The sequence below is a fragment of the Formica exsecta genome, unplaced genomic scaffold (genome assembly GCF_003651465.1).
Source record: "Formica exsecta isolate Colony F162 unplaced genomic scaffold, ASM365146v1 scaffold282, whole genome shotgun sequence".
Classification (NCBI taxonomy): Eukaryota; Metazoa; Arthropoda; class Insecta; order Hymenoptera; family Formicidae; genus Formica; species Formica exsecta.
In genome coordinates, this window is record NW_021850084.1 from 187,931 (window position 1) to 208,189 (window position 20,259).

The following is a 20,259-nucleotide window of genomic DNA, read 5'->3' on the forward strand; positions in this document are numbered from 1 at the left end:
CTCCCAAAGGAGAGGGTCCGAAAGAGTGGGATGTCTGTAGATAGAAATGATGAGAATGTCGTTGAGCGAGGAGGGAACTTTGATCCCCACCGCCTCAAGAATTCCATCTGGAGAGTAGATGGAGTCGAGTTTGGTGAAAGGAATAACGTTCTTGACAGCCAGCAGGGCCCCTCCGGATCTATTGGAGGGACCGTCTTTACGTAATATATTGTAGTCTTTTAGCAAAAAAGATTTGTCTGGCGAGAGCCAGGTTTCAGATAGAGCTAGAATGTCATACTGGCTTCCGATTTGGGAGAGGATGTCCGTTTTATTAAGGATGCCATGACAGTTCCATTGGAATAGGGAGAATTCGTTAAGGAAATGGCAGCTAGTCATTTACGGAGGAATGAGAGGGGGCGGGAGCCGGATTAGCAGCGAAAGCGTGAAGGAACTGAATGATTGCAGGAATGACATCGGACCAGTTGATGGAGGAAAGCAGAGGAGAGAGTTGAGAGAGAAGGGGAGCCAAAAGAAGAAGGGCCTCATGAAGAGTTGGAGGGTTGGAGGTGAGTCTAGAGTTAGCGACCGAGTTGAAAGGAGGAGCCGGAACAGGAAAAGAGGGAGTAGAGGGAGTAGAAAAAGAGACATTTGAGCGGGGTTGTTTTTGAAAACGAGAAGGAGAGGGGAGTCTATTAGATTGTTCGAGCTGGGGCAGAGAAACGGATTTAAGTTTCGAATTGCGCGTTAGGTTCAAAAGGGGGGAAGGCTGAGTTATAAGGTTAGAAGAAAGATGTTTAGAGGCGTTGGCGTACGAAGCAGAGGGAGAAATGGAGGTAGAGAGGGGAGGGAGCAAGTAGGAGTTAGAATGAGAGGCACATGCTTTAGGATGTGTAGAGGGTAAGTTGGGGAAGTCTTCAGAGGAAGAGGAATAAGGCGGAGGAGATCTGTTACCTTTAAAGATTTCTCTCGCGTCTAACAGAGAAACGTTTTTATAAGCTGCGTATTTCCTGATCTCCTTCTGTATGGATAGTTCCGGGCAGAGAGTAGAGTCTGCTTTGTGTTCACCCTGGCAATTCACGCACCTTGGCGGGTTTTGAGCACGTTGACAGTTCTCCTTGGAATAGGTATGTCCTTTGTCACCGCAGTGTGCACAGCATGGCTGACTTTTACAGTTGGTTTGAATGTGTCCAAATCTAAAACAGCGATTGCATCGTGAGACTCTTGCAACGTATGGAGACACGGGATACCTGACGTGAAACATGAATACATGATTCGGGATCTTTTGATCCTCAAAGGTGAGCGAGACAGAGAGAGAAGGCACGTAAGTGACAGATGAGGATGAAGAATCTTCTTGAGAATCCGTATGAGAGTTAGTTGTGGTTCTCCGATTCATTCTATTGACAGCGACAACTTTGATCGGACTTGTGATATTGCTTAAGATCTCATGGTCAGAAAAATCCTGTGGGACGTCTCTGATAATGGCCTTCCTAGAAGTGCGGAAGGGGGGAATGAATGCTTCTAGATCATTGAGAGAGAGTCTCTTGTCTTCTACTAAGGCGTTGGCAGCCTCTCTGGTTTTAAAGAAAACCGAGGCTTTAGAATATCCAATTTTCTTTATTTCCATGATCTCTTTAACGTCGAGTTCACAAATGACTCTTCCTACAAAAGTGGGGTGTAGCGGAGACTTTGGATTAGAGATACGTTGAATATGAACAAATGATACGTGATGATATCGTTCATTTCTGTTATCTTTATAACTGAAAAAAAAAACGAGATTCATCTATATCGATTACTTTTTTAGGGAACAGAACTATATATGAAACATATAGATCCTGCGACAGAAATAACATCTAATTTGAAGTTCTCAGCCTTCTTTGTGAATATAACAGCAGTGACGAGGGTAGCGAAATCGAAAATGAGTCGCTCGCTCTTGAATTATAGGATAATGTATATGAGAAACTGATATAGGTACTATATAGGGGATAAATGTATGAAAACCAACCACCTCTTTTCGAGGCGTATGGGAGGATGGGGGATCCGTAAAGTTAGCCGGACCACTTTAACTTTTTGATAATTAAAATTATCTAATCGTTTGGTGGTCGTTTGGTGATGATTGGAATATGCCTATTGTAAACCAGCACTTAAGCGTCGAGTGTCTGCGCAGAAAATTGCGCAGAATCTAATTTCAGCCTAAAATCTATCTCGCATAGACATAGTATATACTATGTCTATGCTATCTCGTTTAAATTCTGCGCATTTTTTTGCGCAGACGCTCGATGCTTAAGGCCGATATTACATTTGTCGTACGACAAACTTTCTAAGCGCATTGAATAGCTAATTTCTAGAGATTCAAGAAAGTTTCTATTTTGCAGCCAATCAATATGCTTAAAAATTTTGTCGTACGACAAATGTAATATCGGCCTAAAAGTACAATTTCATGTGCTGCAAACTCATGCAGCAAAAAAGTCACGTGATCGAAATGGACGAATGACTGACGACGGTCTGGCCGCTGATTCGTCCATTTCGATCACGTGACCTCATTGCTGCACGAGTTTGCAGCACATGAAAATGTACCTTAACGCTGCCATGTAAAGGCGCCTTTACTCTTCCTTCATGGCAGAATGTGACGAAAATTCGTCCGAGGAGATAGCAGATAGCAAGCACACCTTCATTTCTGTTGCGGCCTTGATCGGGAGCGGACGTGTTCTGACGCGTTGAGCGTGTGTCTTTTGTTTGGACCTTATTTTTTGGACTTTATCCTTCTCTAACTAGAGGATTTTTGTTTGTTAACGCCTTTGTATTCACATTTTTTACCAGTTCTATACTAATCTGATCTCTGCAACATTAGTGCTATCCATATTCATCGAATTGGCCGTGTGGGCCAGTGTGTCTCAGGCCTGGTGCCATTCACAAGAAGAAGAAGAAGATAGCACACCTTGTTACTTACACCATGACAACGCCTATTAATTTATATATCTGTTCTGCTCCAGACGTTATCCCCACGGTAAATATTCACTTATTGCGTGATTTTTATTTTTGAGGTTATGAACATATAATAATACGTGATGATATCGTTAATTTCTAACAGTTATCTTTATAACTTAAAAAAAAAACAAAAAAACGAGATTCATCTATATCTATTACTTTTTTAGGGAACAGAACTGTATACAAAACATCTTTACAGAACTGCTACAGAAATAACATCTAATTTGAAACACGAGGAACTTTTTGGACCGGAGGTTGGACCAGAAAATCCATTTAAAACGCAGCAGCAGCGCGCTGTGAAAAATATGCTTTCTGGATATGTAGAACATGCACACATTAGCCCCTTTCAGTTTGAAAATCAAAGAAGAACATTTGCTAGTTATGGTAATATAAACATTGTTACTTATATATAAAAACTACTTCTTTTATCGATTCCTTTTAACTAATATAAGTTCTACAGTATATATTGCACAAAATATAAGTGAGAATTTCAAAAAGTTTGATATTTTCTGAATATAAATTATAATAGTAATATAGCAAAAAAAAACTTTAATTAGATTTTGTAAGATGTTATACAAAACACATATAAGTTATATAATTAAGTAAATCAAGAGACGTATATATATAAAAGTAATACACAAAATAGGTAGTTTTATTTGTATATAAATAACTAATATATATATAAAATAAAAATCTTAATTTAACACGAGTAATGATTTAATTGATTACAGTTCCAGTTTAAATTTTTAAGAAAATTCCTTATTTTAAATATTTTCGAAAAAGAGAACAAATACGCCAATAATAGCTTTTTATCGCTTTTAAAATTATTTGTGATACTTAATAATTTTATATTGCAGTCAAAGACAGTGTGGATTATCAAGGACGCTCGTTCTTACACGCACCTCAGGATGTAGGCGTAAATTTGAGATCGGAATCACCACCCGATCGTTGTTTCCTACCAAAAGCGCAAATTCACACATGGGAAGGCCATACAAAAGGCATCTCGCAAATTCGATGGTTCCCTCGTACAGCACACTTGTTACTATCTTCTAGCATGGATTGTCGAATAAAGGTATTCATTTCGTTAAATAATGTGATGGTTATTTTATTACTTTGATCTATTAATATATTCCTTGTGTGTAACTAATGTATTGCAAATATCTCTTTTATTATATGTAGTTGTGGGAAGTGTATAAAGATAGGAGATGCGTTCGTACATATTACGGACATCGTCAAGCGGTGCGCGATATAAGTTTCGACAATGACGGCAAGCGATTCTTATCAGCGGCTTATGATCGGTATGTGAAACTATGGGACACGGAAACGGGAGCTTGTATCAGTCGTTTTACAAATAGAAAAATCCCATACTGTGCCAAGTTCAATCCCGATCCGGATAAACAACATCTTTTTGTGGCTGGTACCAGCGATAAGAAAATTATTTGTGTAAGTACAGTATATATTGTAAAAAATATATTGTGAAATTATTTCAAATATCAGTAGTTGTATAATTTCACAAAAGTTCAAGATAATATGATATATGTGTGTGACAATGTTTATTCTTGACTATGAAAGTACAATTAGCATGAGAGATAATTTGATAATAATAAATCTGGAATTGAATAATTAATAAACGAATTTTCGTTATAGTGGGATATACGTTCGGGTGAAATAACTCAGGAATATGACCGACATTTAGGTGCAGTGAATACTATTACGTTCGTCGATGAAAACAGAAGATTTGTTACAACGAGTGACGACAAAAGTCTGCGAGTTTGGGAATGGTATTGCTTTATTATTCGTAAATTATTTTATTTCTGAAAAATATTTATTATCGGGGTTATTTTCGAAAAATAAGATTGATTAATAAATTCTTCTTTTTTATACGTGGATATTCCAGTGGACATGAAATATATAGCTGATCCATCGATGTATTCCATGCCAGCCGTAACGCCGTCGCGAAATCAAAAATGGCTTGCCTGCCAAAGTATGGACAACAAAATCGTCATATTCTCGGCGTTGAATAGATTCAAAATGAATCGAAAGAAAACTTTCACGGGACACATGGTCGCTGGATACGCGTGCGGTTTAGATTTCTCTCCAGATATGAGGTAATTTATATTAAAAAAAGAAATTACTAATTTTTATATATTCTCTTGAAATGTCTTCTTCTCGAATTGAATAAACACTAAAATAGTCATATAACGACATAATGTGAAATAAATGTTGCCAATTTTGCGACATCTCGTAAATGTATTTTTTGCACTTTGCACTATTACATGCATATGCATTTAATTAATTTTATATAAAAACATTTCTAGAAAAATATTTGTTTTATTAAAATTTTTTTTTATTTTTTTATTTATTTATTTATTTTTATTTTTAATAGCTACTTGGTGTCGGGTGATGCAGACGGAAAATGTTACATATGGGACTGGAAAACAACGAAATTGTACAAAAAGTGGAAAGCACATGACGGAGTATGTATCGACGTACTGTGGCATCCGCACGAGCCTTCTAAGCTCGTTACAGCTGGTTGGGACGGAAAGATCAAATATTGGGATTAACGGATCAATACTTGGTTTTTCAATTTTAAAGCTGTATTTTGTAAGAGTGTTTTTTTTATTTTTTAGAATAAAATGTACATATATGTAATAAGTAATTTATTTTAATCGTGGGAGATCTGCTTTTATTTCTCAATCCTTTCGTCCCGTTCACGCGAATTCCTTATCCAATCTCAACAAATGTATCATCAGTGTATATAAAATCGACTTCAATTGTATTTTAGTTTCACAAGGCATATATAACGTGTATATCTGCATAAAATTTGTCGTTTATTATAAACTGTATATTATTGCGATTAGTCGGATCATTATTTCGCGCGCGATAAATTTCTCTATTGAAAAACGACAGGTATCGTGCAAGATATTTTTTTACATATACTTCTCTTCCTTTTTGTTGAAATATTTCTTTCTTATTTTAATTAATTACGTGAATAAGTTAACATGAAACAAAAATCTTTTTTATTTGATAAAAGAAATTGGTAAACTAAAAGATATACTTTATCCTTTATATCCATTTAATACTACTGTAATTTGTATGGCAAAATATTTTCGACATACAAGTGTGCATTGCCGATCCATCGATGCATTCCATGCCAGCCGTAACGCCGTCGCGAAATCAAAAATGGCTTGCCTGCCAAAGTATGGACAACAAAATCGTCACATTCTCGGCGTTGAATAGATTCAAAATGAATCGAAAGAAAACCTTCACGGGACACATGGTCGCTGGATACGCGTGCGGTTTAGATTTCTCTCCAGATATGAGGTAATTTATATTAAAAAAAGAAATTACTAATTTTTATATATTCTCTTGAAATGTCTTCTTCTCGAATTGAATAAACACTAAAATAGTCATATAACGACATAATGTGAAATAAATGTTGCCAATTTTGCGACATCTCGTAAATGTATTTTTTGCACTTTGCACTATTACATGCATATGCATTTAATTAATTTTATATAAAAACATTTCTAGAAAAATATTTGTTTTATTAAAATTTTTTTTTATTTTTTTATTTATTTATTTATTTTTATTTTTAATAGCTACTTGGTGTCGGGTGATGCAGACGGAAAATGTTACATATGGGACTGGAAAACAACGAAATTGTACAAAAAGTGGAAAGCACATGACGGAGTATGTATCGACGTACTGTGGCATCCGCACGAGCCTTCTAAGCTCGTTACAGCTGGTTGGGACGGAAAGATCAAATATTGGGATTAACGGATCAATACTTGGTTTTTCAATTTTAAAGCTGTATTTTGTAAGAGTGTTTTTTTTATTTTTTAGAATAAAATGTACATATATGTAATAAGTAATTTATTTTAATCGTGGGAGATCTGCTTTTATTTCTCAATCCTTTCGTCCCGTTCACGCGAATTCCTTATCCAATCTCAACAAATGTATCATCAGTGTATATAAAATCCGACTTCAATTGTATTTTAGTTTCACAAGGCATATATAACGTGTATATCTGCATAAAATTTGTCGTTTATTATAAACTGTATATTATTGCGATTAGTCGGATCATTATTTCGCGCGCGATAAATTTCTCTATTGAAAAACGACAGGTATCGTGCAAGATATTTTTTTACATATACTTCTCTTCCTTTTTGTTGAAATATTTCTTTCTTATTTTAATTAATTACGTGAATAAGTTAACATGAAACAAAAATCTTTTTTATTTGATAAAAGAAATTGGTAAACTAAAAGATATACTTTATCCTTTATATCCATTTAATACTACTGTAATTTGTATGGCAAAATATTTTCGACATACAAGTGTGCATTTTTATAAATTGAAAACCACTTAATATTGTCAGTGTCACACTCGTAATTTGTGTAAATTTCTGTTATTTCATTTTTTGACATGACTAATAAGACTTTGAAGTGCTTGTATCTGTAAATTCCATTAATATATATAAAAAATAGTTTTGCAGAATTTCATTACAGCTCATATCATTTTCTTGTAAAATATTGAATTTGTTATTTTTTTCTCCTAAATTCTATAAAAATTCAATGCACTCAAATTCAATTCACTCTCCGCGAAAAAAAAAATATATATTAATAATGCTTAAAAATATATGTATCGTATAAAAATAAAACTGTATATTAATTATTGACTGTAAAATAAAAAAGAATGCACATAATCAGAATCGTTAAGTATATGAAAAATTTCGCGGAATCTTGAAGATGATGGACGGACCCGGATTAGGATACTCGTATCACCTTCCATCTGCTGGTTGGAATCGCAAGGTCAGGAACGCATTGTCACAGTTCAGTGACCTCTTTAGCGAATTTAACAAGTACATCGCGCCTGCTTATCATCATGATCGCTGCGAGAGATAAGCAATTTTCCGGAAAGCTATATTTAAAGAACTCAAGAAAACCCGATAGAAAAAAATAGCAGGACTGTTTAAAAAATTCGTTCCTTTCCTTCTTTTTATTATAATATATGAATGTATACGTGAGGGCCATATAAAAAAAGCGAACGGATTTTTTTTTCTATCACAATTTGACATAATTCACGACGTTCATATTTATGATATGAGATGTCGCAAAATATATTTTTTTTCGTCACTAATTCATTTATAATTAATTCATGAAATCCATATATTTTAGCTGTATATCATTAATTTAAATTTATCGTCTAGATCCGTGCAGATGCGATTGTATTCGATGCACAAGAGGGAATTTGTTATGGTATTCGTTGCCTTTTTTGCGTGTTTTGGATTATCGGTGTTTATCGGCCTCGCCGGTGAGTATTCTGGCAATAATTTTCCAATCATCTCGAGATACCCTAAATCGTGCGATACCCGAATAACAAATTACTATTATTAATCTTACAAAACAATGGACTTATGAAAAATATTGACGCTTTTAAAGGACCGCCTATAACGTCGACCAGCGAACACAAAGAGCATCTGAACGGCAACGATATGGCCACCGGTCCATTCATTATGAAGACACCTCTATTGTCTACGTATAGCCAACAATTATGGGTAATCGTCATGCTATCGACATCGAATAATGATGGTAATATATGATTTTCATTTGAACTAATAGTGGAAAACGTTAGGACGATATATAAATCGATAATTAAAATAGGATAATTACCTCGTTTATTTTTTTCACGGTAAATTTCTTGCTAAATTCAGTTTATTGAAGTATGTTAACCTTTTTTTTCTACTCTATCACGAGAATAACATATATTCATTAAAATAGTACATATTGATGTTTATAGTATATGCATATATATATAATATATTATTTTCAAATGTATTATATAAAAAAAATTATGTTCATTAAACTATTATAAATTTGGGAGGATGGGACCCGAGCGGAATCAAACCTGGAATTCTTCGATTACCAGCGTGCGACTCTACGCCCAGCGCCACGCATCGCTCACACTGACTTGTATAATTTAAATGGATATTAAAACGAAGATTTTCGGGCAAGAAAGAGAGAGAGAGAGAGAGAAGTATTGCATTCACAAAATTCACGAAACTGCTGCAAAATTGTGCATAACCTGTGTATCATGACACTATATTGGTTCTTGCCATAGACATAGTATATCTAGACCGAGCGTTTGCCTTGATTTAAGGATGACGCGCACGGGACGCGCGATATCCAATGAGAGCACCGCTTTTCCGAAAAAAATAAAGCTCTCATTGGATATCGTGCGTCGCGTCATCGCGCTGGTCTGCAAGAGCCATATTTCGTTAACATTCGCCTGTCGCGTTGCTATTGGTTGCTATGGGTCTGTTCTTTATAGCTGAACTGGTTGCACTAGTTCAGAGTGTATCTTTTTCTCTCCACATTGGCAAGAGAGTTACTCACAAGAGAGAGGCAACTATGATTTTCTTTCTCACTTCCTTTTGACATGTTTTTCTATCGGGAAACAAAGGCATTCCCCTTCCATTTATATGTTCTAAGATCAGACCTTACGTTGAGATTAAAAATTAAAAATTGATCAATCAGAAAAAAGAAATTTTAGTTACTTTTCGGAAAGCGAAAGACGGGTTCGATTCCCGATTCAGTGACTTCGCCCCGATATTTTTCTCGCCTTCGTCTCTCCAGGGGGGTAAAGAGGGATTATTGTAAATCTCATGCATAATCTGATATAGGCTTAATGCTGATTAAAGAACAATTTTATCTGTATGCACATTATACTGCTTTTACAAGTGTAAAAACGTAAACAATGTTTAAAAAAAATGCAGAAGTCTTTCCTTCATAACAAGTTGATGAATTCCAATTCGTAGCGAAAAATTTAGGGAAAACAAGATAATTCAAGATCATTAGAGATCGTAAATCAAACAATTTGATTAAAAATCTCGAGAATAAGTTTTTTAATATAAATCAAAAATCTGATTTTGATCTAATACAAACATAAGCTGTACAATAATATATTAATGGTATATAAATTCTTGATGACGCATTATATACCACTGCTTGTCTATGTGTATGCATTGTAATTATCTGTTAAATTGTCGGAATGTCTTGCCCTTGGACAATTTCGGTTTGTTCATATTTTTGTAATGCCCGTAACCACCTCCACCAAGCCTTTTTCGTGGTCTTGAAGCCTTGCTGGATCCAACTTCTGTATTGTGCAATTAAAAAATTAAATAGATTATAAAATATTTTTCAGATTTATGGAAAGAATGTTTAAATTTCAAGTATCCCGGATACTTGAAATTTAAAAATATATTGCACATATTTTTAAAATATGTTAAAGTTATAAATAATTTATTACAAAATACTTTGCATATTTTTGCGTTTGTTCAAGCTTATCCTTTCATAGAATATGTATGTATTTTTTCTATTATATAATAATTTCTAATGTTAAATCTCTTATTAATAGCACTTACTCAAGTCTACCGCCGGCGGTACAGTAAATCCAAATGATTTGGCAACTTTCGCCAGATCTAAGGTTTCTATGTCGAAAACCTGTTTCAAATGATGGGAATCATACGCTCTAACGTAATTTTTGAACGCCTCCTTCGCCGATTGATGTAAAAAATAATTCTTCGATATTAGTTTCTCAAGCTATAAACAAAATAAAAGTTATTTGTCTTATATCAATATCACTCTGTAATATGCAGAAATATTAATTAAAAAGAGTTGCAGATTAGTTTAAATTTCTCCATTTTTCATTAATCAACCATATAATGTCAGTGTTTTTAGACTTCTTAATTATGGATTGTCCATAATAGTTATGGCTCACAATACTATATTGAATATAATATATAAATATATTTATATATAATATACCTGTAATTGAATATCAGCAATTTTATTCCAAGAAAACTCATATTCATTGACAGGTACACGAGCTTCCTTGAGATAACGAAGAAAGCCAAGCTCCTCCGGTCGCAGTATCAATAAAGCATGACCGCTGCTACCTTCTCCACGAGCAGTTCGGCCTACGCGATGAATATATTCCTAAAAAATGTATGATATCCATTAATCGTAAGTCCATATTTATGGTTTGATTACCGTTTCTCAATAATAGTTCAACCATGTATCCAATTTTTCTCTTTCTCTCTCACTCTTTCAACATAAGCAAAGTGAATTATCATAACAATCTTTTTTTACCTTAGGATCGTCTGGTGGATCATACTGCACAATCCAATCAACATCGGGTATATCTAAACCTCTCGCAGCCACATCAGTGCAGAGTAAAATTCCAGTAGAAGCATTGCAAAATTGGTAAAAAGTGGTAGTTCTTCTCGTTTGCTTTTGCTTACCCTATCAACATAATCAAAGCATAAAGGTAGAGTCGAGAGAGTAACGATTTTAAAAAGTATCAAAGACAAAGTATCTAATAGCACATACATGTATGCTCATTACAGGTAAATCAATATAATTCAGGAGCTCGTGATGATATTTGACAGACATGCACGAACTAAAGAAAACCATTATCTTCTTCTTTCTGTTTTTCTTTAGAAATGTGAAAAGAAGTAAAAATCGTTTTTCGCTCGCACATGCTACATAACCCTGCTGTAAACCATCCACGGTTGCCATTTCTTTGTTGTCATCAACTCCAACATATATAGGTTCCTTTTTGAGAGCTAATGTTGTTATTGTTGCTACCTTTTGTGTTTGCGTTGCACTAAAAAGCATGGTCTGCCGACGTTCTGCAATAACAGTTTACATAGTAATGGAGAAAAAAATATATAATTTAATTTTAATTTGTATTGTAGTATGTCACTAACTAGGAAGAATGTTAATGATTTGTTTCAACTCTTCTTCATATCCAATATCTAGAATACGATCAGCTTCATCAATCACTAGACATTGAAGATTCTTGAATAAAAAGTCAGGTGTGTTTTGCAAATGATCTAACAATCGTCCCGGTGTCGCCACGATAATGTTGATTCCCTTTGCAAGCTTCTGTGCTTCAGTTTGTCTATTGGCACCACCCATCAATAAACCATATGTGTGATGGTGATATTTCATTAATTCTTTCAGAACGCCGAAAGTTTGCATAGACAATTCTCTAGTGGGAGACATAATAATGCATCCAGTACCTACAAATATATAACAAATACATTACTTTTTACCCTTATTAATTTTGTACGATTGAAGCATCAAAGTGATCAAGACAGTATAAGAAACTTTAGTATAATTTCTGTAAACTTATTTCTATATAGCTCAAAGATAAAAATATATCAAATTAAATAAAAATAATTATTATTATTCACGTTTAAGCGACAATTATTATTGTTTGTTTATATCAAAATCATTTATGAAATAAAAAAATAACTTGATATCATTCTAATACAGACTATATATTCTAAACTCTATCAAGTTTACATACCGTTACGAGGCATAAATTTCAACTTGTAAATCAATTCAATTGCTGGAATTAAAAATGCCAGTGTTTTGCCAGATCCAGTTTTAGCAGCACCTACCAAATCTCTTCCTTCTAAAAGATGCGGAATAGCTTTTGCTTGAATTTCTGTCATTTTTGTAAATGACATGTCTTGTATTGCTTTCAAGGTATTTTCGCATACTCTTTCATTTAAGATGGAGAAGCTTGTATCATTTGTTAAAATACCCATTGCTGTACCTGGTACTAAATAAATAAATTAATATATATAAAAATGTTAAACAGGAATATTAAATATTATTAAACTACTATCATTTTATCACAAGTATACATACAATTCTCAGTGGTTTCTTTCTCCGACTCTTCTGAAAATTTCCTTTTTTCTAAAAAGATATAAAAATTAATAATTATATAATAAACGGAAAATATAAAAATATCAATTGTAAGGCTGGCCGAAAAGTTATAAGGGTTAAATGAGTCAGGAGATTGGGCGCAAAGGAACTTGCTAGAACTAGTCTTATTTTTATTGTGTTTCACAATAATTGTTGATAAGCTTTACAGCCTATATGCCTCACACAATAAAACTAATTTGCAAATAACATTATTAGTTTCTTAGTAAAATAGATTACACACAAAATACAAGCACACATTTATAAAAAAACAAAATAATTTAAAAATCTTACTTTTTGGAGGAACTTTTTCTTCCGTACATTGTCGATTTATTTCATTTGTATTTTCTGATTCAATTGTATCTACAACAGAAATAAGTATTGCTTAAAATAAATAATGGCAGAGAGTAATGTTGAAAAAATATGTATTTAACAATGAAAGAGACCATCAGCTTTATAAATAAAAGATTATTTCATATCATAATTACATAATAATGGACAATTATTTATTAATCAAATGATACGTTTGTGTATACACAATCTTGAAAATAATTAAATCTCAATAAATTCCCACATGATCTTTGCTTCACAAGAGAATCTCGAAGGTTATCTCTTACCTCTTTCTTCCTCCCGTTGTTTTATTTTCGTTAATTTCGTCCTTTCCCGTTTTTTAATTTTTCGCATCAGCACTTTCTCAGACATTTTTTTAACAGAATTTTTTTAACAGATACGCAAAGAAAATTGTTTTACCACGTGTGCTAACGTGCTCGCTGATTTCTTTCGGGCAAAAGCTACGAACACATGGTTCACTAGTTGGTATTTGACATTCATAAATACTGCAATATTAAGCCCGTTCTACATTGATCGCATGTCGCCAGTCGCAAGCAAATCGACCAATCACAGTCGATTATTCCGTCGAATATTCGACTGTGATTGGTCGATTTGCTTGCGACTGGCGACATGCGATCAATGTAGAACGGGCTTTACAACGCGCGTGCGTAATCTGTCCATTGCGGTTTTACAAAACAGGGTAGGCAACTTTTAGAATATATTCTATCTAGAAAGTATCTAGAAAAATCAACTATATCCCTGTATTTGATTGGCCCATTTTTTTAGGCATATGCATTATGAATTTATTTGGACAATTTTGGTCGCACACTTTAGTCGTACATTTTGAATCATTGATTTCGAATCACACTCAATGCATTCAATGGACGAATCGACTCGCATGGGCTTGCAAGCATGCAGATGCAGGCATCGGTGAATGTCGTGTAATATTATTGAGTACTTATATGATACATTCCAATTTTGTCGCTTCGATTCCGATCGATCCGAACAACGGATTGATTGTTTTCGAGGAAAGCCACAAGGTCAGACAAGAATTCTACTTCGAGGTACGATTTATTTCCTACGCTGTCCCTGCGTATACTTATAGGATACAAATATGTCAGACAAGGAATCGAATGAGGTAATATCCGAGATCGAGATAATATCCGAGAGATTGCAGACCGCCACAACTATAGATTCCGCGTACAATAACGCGCAACAACAACAACAACAACAAGGTAAAAGCTCGCGGAGGAACAGTAATAATGGCGCGAACCGCCAATCCGTGGACGGCAAGAAGTCTTGCTCCGCTACCAGCTCTACCACCACCACTACCGTGGATAATTACGTCCTTGTGAGAAATATCCCCGAGCTCAATCTACCCGAGAAGATTATTCTCGTTATCGATACAGTACGAGAACAACAATGCACGCCCTTCAAGCTCGGCACGGGTGCGACGTACTCGCCACTGTATATGATAAAACGCGTGGTCGAGAGCTTCGTCTGTGCAAAGGCCACGATACAGCCCGGGGTACACGAGTACGCGCTGATGAGTCTGGATTCGCAGGGTGCGTTCTGGCTCTGCGACTATACCAGTAACATTAAGACGATAGCCAATCATTTGGAGGGTATCGCAGAGGATGTGCTGGAAGAGGAGCAGAGGACCTACGATCTGGGACAGCTATTCGAGACGATACACGCACGGGTAGCGACCCCGGCGATGAATCGGCCGATGTTCGTCTCGCGCGTCATCCTGATATACGGACGATCGAACTCTGTACCCAAGTTTCGCACCGGCCAGAAGTATCTGGAGAACTTGACAGAGAATCCGTGTTTCTTCTTGGATGTGCTGTTCGTTCACGAACCACCCAGCGACGACAACATGTGCGAGGCGGTATATGCCGAAATTGCGGCTCTGGACACGACAAATTACTCTTACATTTTTGAAGTAGGCAGAAATCCAGCTAAATTACATGATAATATGGCAAAACTCTTGGCGCATCCACTGCAACGTCCAATGCAAAAAGATGCTTCTTACACTTTTATTTCAAATGCACAGGAAGTGCATACTAATGTATAGAATGCTGTATACACATTAGCATTATTTATTTTCATTCAAAGGTTCGTATATTTTCTTCATGCAATCAGATTTATTGACATGGTGTAATTTCAAAGTAGTGCAGTGTTTATATTTAATTAGTAATATATTTCAAGCAATTTTATATTTGTTGAAGATTATATAAGAGACAAAAGTGGTTGCGCATCATTATACATCATTGTACATTATTATTGATTAATGCAGAATAAATAATATTATTTTTGTATATAGATTTATAAATTAGTCCTACATAAACAGATCACAAATACACATCTCGTAGCAAATATTGATTCTAAAGTCTAAAAATGAAATTCTAACTAAAAGATCTTATTCTAAAAAATATATCATTCTTCTCTTTACAGAAATGATTGTATCTATCTGATTTATATATTATTACAGGACATCACTTTGTTGCTGTGATTTCTATTGCATCTTACATTATCGTATCTTAAACAAAGATTTCAAAATTTAACGATACGACGCTTTGCTGTTAAGTTAAATGGACGAAGAGCTCAGGATAAATCCTTTCGAGTGAAGATGCGTCCGCAGTTCTGACAGGAAAAGGGCCTTATCCCGGGATGCGCTTGTTGATGCCTGATAAGATTAGACGCATACGAGAATTTTCGTTGACAATTGTTACATGTGTAAGGCTATTCGCCGATATGCTTCCTTCTATGCTTGTTGAAATATGTGAACGCCTTCTGACAGAAGTCGCACGTTAATTGACGTTATTTTCCTCCAGCATTTTCGCCCATTCGCGAATTGTCGATATATATCAACGCGTTCTCCGTACGCAATGCTTCCTTCGATTTCAACGTCAATTCTCGCGGCTTTTTCAGATTGCGTATTCCCATGAGAAATTACATGATTAACTTGCGATTGACTTGCGACTTCTCTGTCATTTCTATTCATTGCCAATTGAGATATAGTATATTTCGACTAGTAAATCCCGTTGGATTATTTGTGTGAGCTCTTTTGACGATCATTCTCTCGAAAGGTAAACGCAAATCGGGAAAATTTTTCTTGAGAAGATCTTCGAGTTTAATGATACAAGGAGAACAAACTGTGTTCAAAACCTAAGTACATAGGTAAAGAGACGAATTGATGTCGTTTCTTTTACATAAGATATGTAATTAGATTTAATGTGTGTATAAATTACTACCGATTTTCCTGAATGCGTCTCAAAGTTGCAAATACATTCATTTATTAGTATATAAGATATTTTTTATGGCTTTTAGAGGTAACTACGATATGTGATATTATTTACAAATTATTCATGAAAAATATAATGATAAATAATATTGTAAATGTTACGAAGATATGTGTGTGTGTGTGTGTGTGTGTATGTGTGTGTGTGTATTACGATAGTGTGCAATAAATTTCTTTATCACGCGATTTTATATCTATTGTAACATTTATTTTTACCATAAAAAAGAGATAGACAGGTAAAACATCCGTTAAAAATCCATTCAATAACTTGTAGAGAAGACAAATTTATTTTGTTCCTTTTCTCATATCTATCGCTTTGTTTAGTGTCTGACATATATATATATTCGTTTCGACGTCAAATGAATCCCAGTCAGAAACGTGTGATTCATTTAACGTCGAAACGTCAAAAACCTAATTGAAAACCTAGTCGAAATTCGGATTTATACGACGTCAAAAACAGTAGAAATGACATGTCTCTGACTGCAATTTCAACATCATTTTAAATCGATACAATTAATGAATCGTGTCTCAAATATAGATTTCTTTCTCCTCAAGTGTTTATAAATTGTATAGCGATCATTTGTAAAAATTGAGAGATGAGTTGTAAAAACAAATAATTTAGAAATAATAATTTTCACTATATATTGTAAATGAGAAAAGAAAATAAAGTTAGTTTTTAAAATTTCTAATTTGGTGTTATTTGTATTACCTTTCTTGCATATCATGTGTTCCCTATACCTCAGAATTTAAATTTGTGTAAGTATGGCCAAAGATTGGCCCTGCAGGGAGAGTTTTTTAGCGGGTGCGAGTCCCGCATATCCCACCGGACCGGCCGGTGGGAATGCATAATGCATTTTTCTCTTCCTTCGCAAAACAAAAAAAAATCCTAATATTTTTATGTTGTTATTTGTATTACCTTTCTTGCATATCATGTGTTCCCTATATCTCAGAATTTAAATTTGTGTAAGTATGGCCAAAGCTTGGCCCTGCAGGGAGAGTTTTTTAGCGGGTGCGAGTCCCGCATATCCCACCGGACCGGCCGGTGGGAATGCATAATGCATTTTTCTCTTCCTTCGCAAAACAAAAAAAAATCCTAATATTTTTGCGGATTTTGAAGCTTTGAATTTCCACGCTCCTTGAAATTTTAGTCTGTACAACCTCTTTGCTGATTATGTTTTCCTAATACTTTTGCGGATTTCAAAGCTTCAAATTTTCGCATTTTTAAAATTTCAGTTTGTGCCACCTTCTCGCTGATTATGTTCTCCTGATATTTAGCGAATTTCGAAGCTTTAAATTTTCCGCTTTCCGTAATTTAACTTTATGCGAATTCTTTGCTGATCATGTTCTCCTGATACTATTGCGGATTTCGAAGCTTCAAATTTTCCGCTTTCCGTAATTAACCTTTATGCGAATTCTTTGCTGATCATGTTCTCCTGATACTATTGCGGATTTCGAAGCTTCAAATTTTCCGCTTTCCGTAATTAACCTTTATGCGAATTCTTTGCTGATCATGTTCTCCTGATACTATTGCGGATTTCGAAGCTTCAAATTTTCCGCTTTCCGTAATTAACCTTTATGCGAATTCTTTGCTGATCATGTTCTCCTGATACTATTGCGGATTTCGAAGCTTCAAATTTTCCGCTTTCCGTAATTAACCTTTATGCGAATTCTTTGCTGATCATGTTCTCCTGATACTATTGCGGATTTCGAAGCTTCAAATTTTCCGCTTTCCGTAATTAACCTTTATGCGAATTCTTTGCTGATCATGTTCTCCTGATACTATTGCGGATTTCGAAGCTTCAAATTTTCCGCTTTCCGTAATTAACCTTTATGCGAATTCTTTGCTGATCATGTTCTCCTGATACTATTGCGGATTTCGAAGCTTCAAATTTTCCGCTTTCCGTAATTAACCTTTATGCGAATTCTTTGCTGATCATGTTCTCCTGATACTATTGCGGATTTCGAAGCTTCAAATTTTCCGCTTTCCGTAATTAACCTTTATGCGAATTCTTTGCTGATCATGTTCTCCTGATACTATTGCGGATTTCGAAGCTTCAAATTTTCCGCTTTCCGTAATTAACCTTTATGCGAATTCTTTGCTGATCATGTTCTCCTGATACTATTGCGGATTTCGAAGCTTCAAATTTTCCGCTTTCCGTAATTAACCTTTATGCGAATTCTTTGCTGATCATGTTCTCCTGATACTATTGCGGATTTCGAAGCTTCAAATTTTCCGCTTTCCGTAATTAACCTTTATGCGAATTCTTTGCTGATCATGTTCTCCTGATACTTTTGCAGATTTTGAAACTTCAAATTTTCGCGTTTTTCGAAATTTTAGTTTATGCCACTTCTTTGCTGATTATATTTTCTTGATATTTAATTCCAAGAAACGCAGTTTCAAAAATTTCAAAAACAAAAGATTGGCAACAAGTATCACGAAAATATATAATTAGCAAAGCGGTGTGTATGGCACAAGTGCAGGAATGAATACTTAGGTTTATTCAAAAGACATTATACGTTTTGTATTATTAATACAAATTTATTAGATATTTCTAAAAATTACAAAATATATTTTACAAATGATTATCGATTCTCTTATATATGTACAAGTATATACAGCATTATACATGACGCAATCGCTTTCGCTGTTACACTACTACATTTTGCATACACATACACACACATACACACACACATTACATATATCAAATATTAGACGCAATCGCTTTCGCTTACATTTTGTACACACGCAGTCATTTTTATTATTAATACAATAATACACATTTGGCATTTTATTGTGTATATATATACATATTGAGTATCGGATGCAATCAGATGTCATGTGATTTTTATGCATTTTATATACATGTATATATATATATATATATGTATATTAATAAAATGCATATAAATATATGTAAAAATAAAATTTTATGTTATGTGATAGATTGCTACATATCAACTTTTCTTCTACTATAATTTATTTAATTTTAATTCTAGATTCTTCTGACGGTATTCAACCCACAATTTATCCCGATGATAGTTATTGCGCTTACTACAAGTTTCAAGTTTGATTTTTGTAGGATGTGCTGTTTCGTTGTTTCCAAACACCGGCACATGTTTCTTGTAGAAGAAGTGACAGCGTCCTCGAGCATCGCACGACATGCTCCTGTGCAAATGCTATAATTACCGATGCAAATGTTCTTAAACAAGTATGAGAATAGAGAGTTTTATACGTCTAGACAAAAAAAGCGGTAGTTCGACCGATCCATGTCTGGATAATGGTTTTTCTGATAAAACGGACGATATGACCGTGAAAGTAATGAGAATGCCCATCGGGAAATACCCGTTTTCGAGTAAACATCTGGCAACGCGTATAAGGATTTTAAGTGCACATAACGCGGATAAAGAAAAGATATACGTGGTATCAATTATATTGAAGATATTTGATCTTACGTAGGAATTTATTTCGGTCAGATTCTGTGCGGATTTGCACAATCTAATTTGAATTTGCATATTGATTACAATAATTTTACGAATTCGGACGAAAAAATTTTCCATATATTCTTGTACAATAGATTTAAATTACAATAAAACGAATTCTCTAAATACATTCCGCGATTATTTTTATAAATATTACAAAACATGAGTCAGTTTTTTAACAAAAGCATCGAGATATCAATAATTTTTATATTACATGAAGGATTTTTCTTGAATATTACTGTACATATTTAAAAGTATGATACATACTCGATAGAAATACACATACAGACACATACATCCATTCCGGTAAAGAAACATATTCATTCCGCTGATAACGCAATTACAAATCCTTTATATCAATTATGTTAGATTAAATGCTATATAATATGTAGTCAATATAT

The 20,259-nt window shown here is 34.4% G+C and overlaps 4 protein-coding genes across 4 annotated transcripts; 3 read left to right on the plus strand and 1 right to left on the minus strand.

Moving 5' to 3' along the window:
* Positions 1-2,617: 2,617 nt before the first annotated feature.
* LOC115237193 (pre-mRNA-processing factor 17-like) lies at positions 2,618-6,039 on the plus strand. The gene is made up of 7 exons (XM_029810082.1): positions 2,618-2,983; positions 3,132-3,362; positions 3,815-4,036; positions 4,144-4,407; positions 4,612-4,745; positions 4,851-5,072; positions 5,351-6,039. The coding sequence occupies exons 1-7, from the start codon at positions 2,930-2,932 to the stop codon at positions 5,526-5,528; spliced, it is 1,305 nt and encodes a 434-aa protein (XP_029665942.1). The 5' UTR covers positions 2,618-2,929; the 3' UTR covers positions 5,529-6,039.
* Positions 6,040-6,097: 58 nt separating this feature from the next.
* LOC115237257 (transmembrane protein 181-like) lies at positions 6,098-8,766 on the plus strand. The gene is made up of 4 exons (XM_029810201.1): positions 6,098-6,288; positions 6,567-7,865; positions 8,175-8,278; positions 8,407-8,766. Exons 2-4 carry the CDS (start codon positions 7,714-7,716, stop codon positions 8,565-8,567), a joined length of 417 nt encoding a protein of 138 aa, XP_029666061.1. The 5' UTR covers positions 6,098-6,288; positions 6,567-7,713; the 3' UTR covers positions 8,568-8,766.
* Positions 8,767-9,845: 1,079 nt separating this feature from the next.
* Positions 9,846-13,541, minus strand: LOC115237228 (probable ATP-dependent RNA helicase pitchoune). Its single transcript, XM_029810131.1, has 10 exons — positions 13,359-13,541; positions 13,036-13,104; positions 12,688-12,735; positions 12,341-12,598; positions 11,736-12,050; positions 11,356-11,657; positions 11,116-11,268; positions 10,792-10,962; positions 10,389-10,566; positions 9,846-10,120 (listed from the first exon to the last, which is right to left on the minus strand). Exons 1-10 carry the CDS (start codon positions 13,441-13,443, stop codon positions 9,996-9,998), a joined length of 1,704 nt encoding a protein of 567 aa, XP_029665991.1. The 5' UTR covers positions 13,444-13,541; the 3' UTR covers positions 9,846-9,995.
* Positions 13,542-13,935: 394 nt separating this feature from the next.
* On the plus strand, positions 13,936-16,631 carry LOC115237227 (BRISC and BRCA1-A complex member 1-like). The gene is made up of 3 exons (XM_029810130.1): positions 13,936-14,135; positions 14,249-15,189; positions 15,566-16,631. The coding sequence occupies exons 1-2, from the start codon at positions 14,034-14,036 to the stop codon at positions 15,146-15,148; spliced, it is 1,002 nt and encodes a 333-aa protein (XP_029665990.1). The 5' UTR covers positions 13,936-14,033; the 3' UTR covers positions 15,149-15,189; positions 15,566-16,631.
* The last annotated feature ends 3,628 nt before the right edge of the window (positions 16,632-20,259 follow it).

Bases quoted from the DNA above. Each gene is read 5' to 3' on its own strand.
- LOC115237228 (XM_029810131.1), bottom strand. From the start codon at position 13,443: ATGTCTGAGAAAGTGCTGATGCGAAAAATTAAAAAACGGGAAAGGACG. The intron at 12,599-12,687 runs GTATGTATACTT...TTATTTATTTAG, and splicing joins GAAAGAAACCACTGAGAATT to TACCAGGTACAGCAATGGGT. The intron at 10,567-10,791 runs GTATATTATATA...TTTTGTTTATAG, and splicing joins TTGCTGATATTCAATTACAG to CTTGAGAAACTAATATCGAA.
- LOC115237227 (XM_029810130.1), top strand. From the start codon at position 14,034: ATGATACATTCCAATTTTGTCGCTTCGATTCCGATCGATCCGAACAAC. The intron at 14,136-14,248 runs GTACGATTTATT...GAGAGATTGCAG, and splicing joins GACAAGAATTCTACTTCGAG to ACCGCCACAACTATAGATTC.
- LOC115237257 (XM_029810201.1), top strand. From the start codon at position 7,714: ATGATGGACGGACCCGGATTAGGATACTCGTATCACCTTCCATCTGCT. The intron at 7,866-8,174 runs ATAAGCAATTTT...TTTATCGTCTAG, and splicing joins CATCATGATCGCTGCGAGAG to ATCCGTGCAGATGCGATTGT. The intron at 8,279-8,406 runs GTGAGTATTCTG...ACGCTTTTAAAG, and splicing joins GGTGTTTATCGGCCTCGCCG to GACCGCCTATAACGTCGACC.
- LOC115237193 (XM_029810082.1), top strand. From the start codon at position 2,930: ATGACAACGCCTATTAATTTATATATCTGTTCTGCTCCAGACGTTATC. The intron at 2,984-3,131 runs GTAAATATTCAC...TTACTTTTTTAG, and splicing joins CTCCAGACGTTATCCCCACG to GGAACAGAACTGTATACAAA. The intron at 3,363-3,814 runs GTTACTTATATA...TAATAATTTTAT, and splicing joins GTTATGGTAATATAAACATT to ATTGCAGTCAAAGACAGTGT.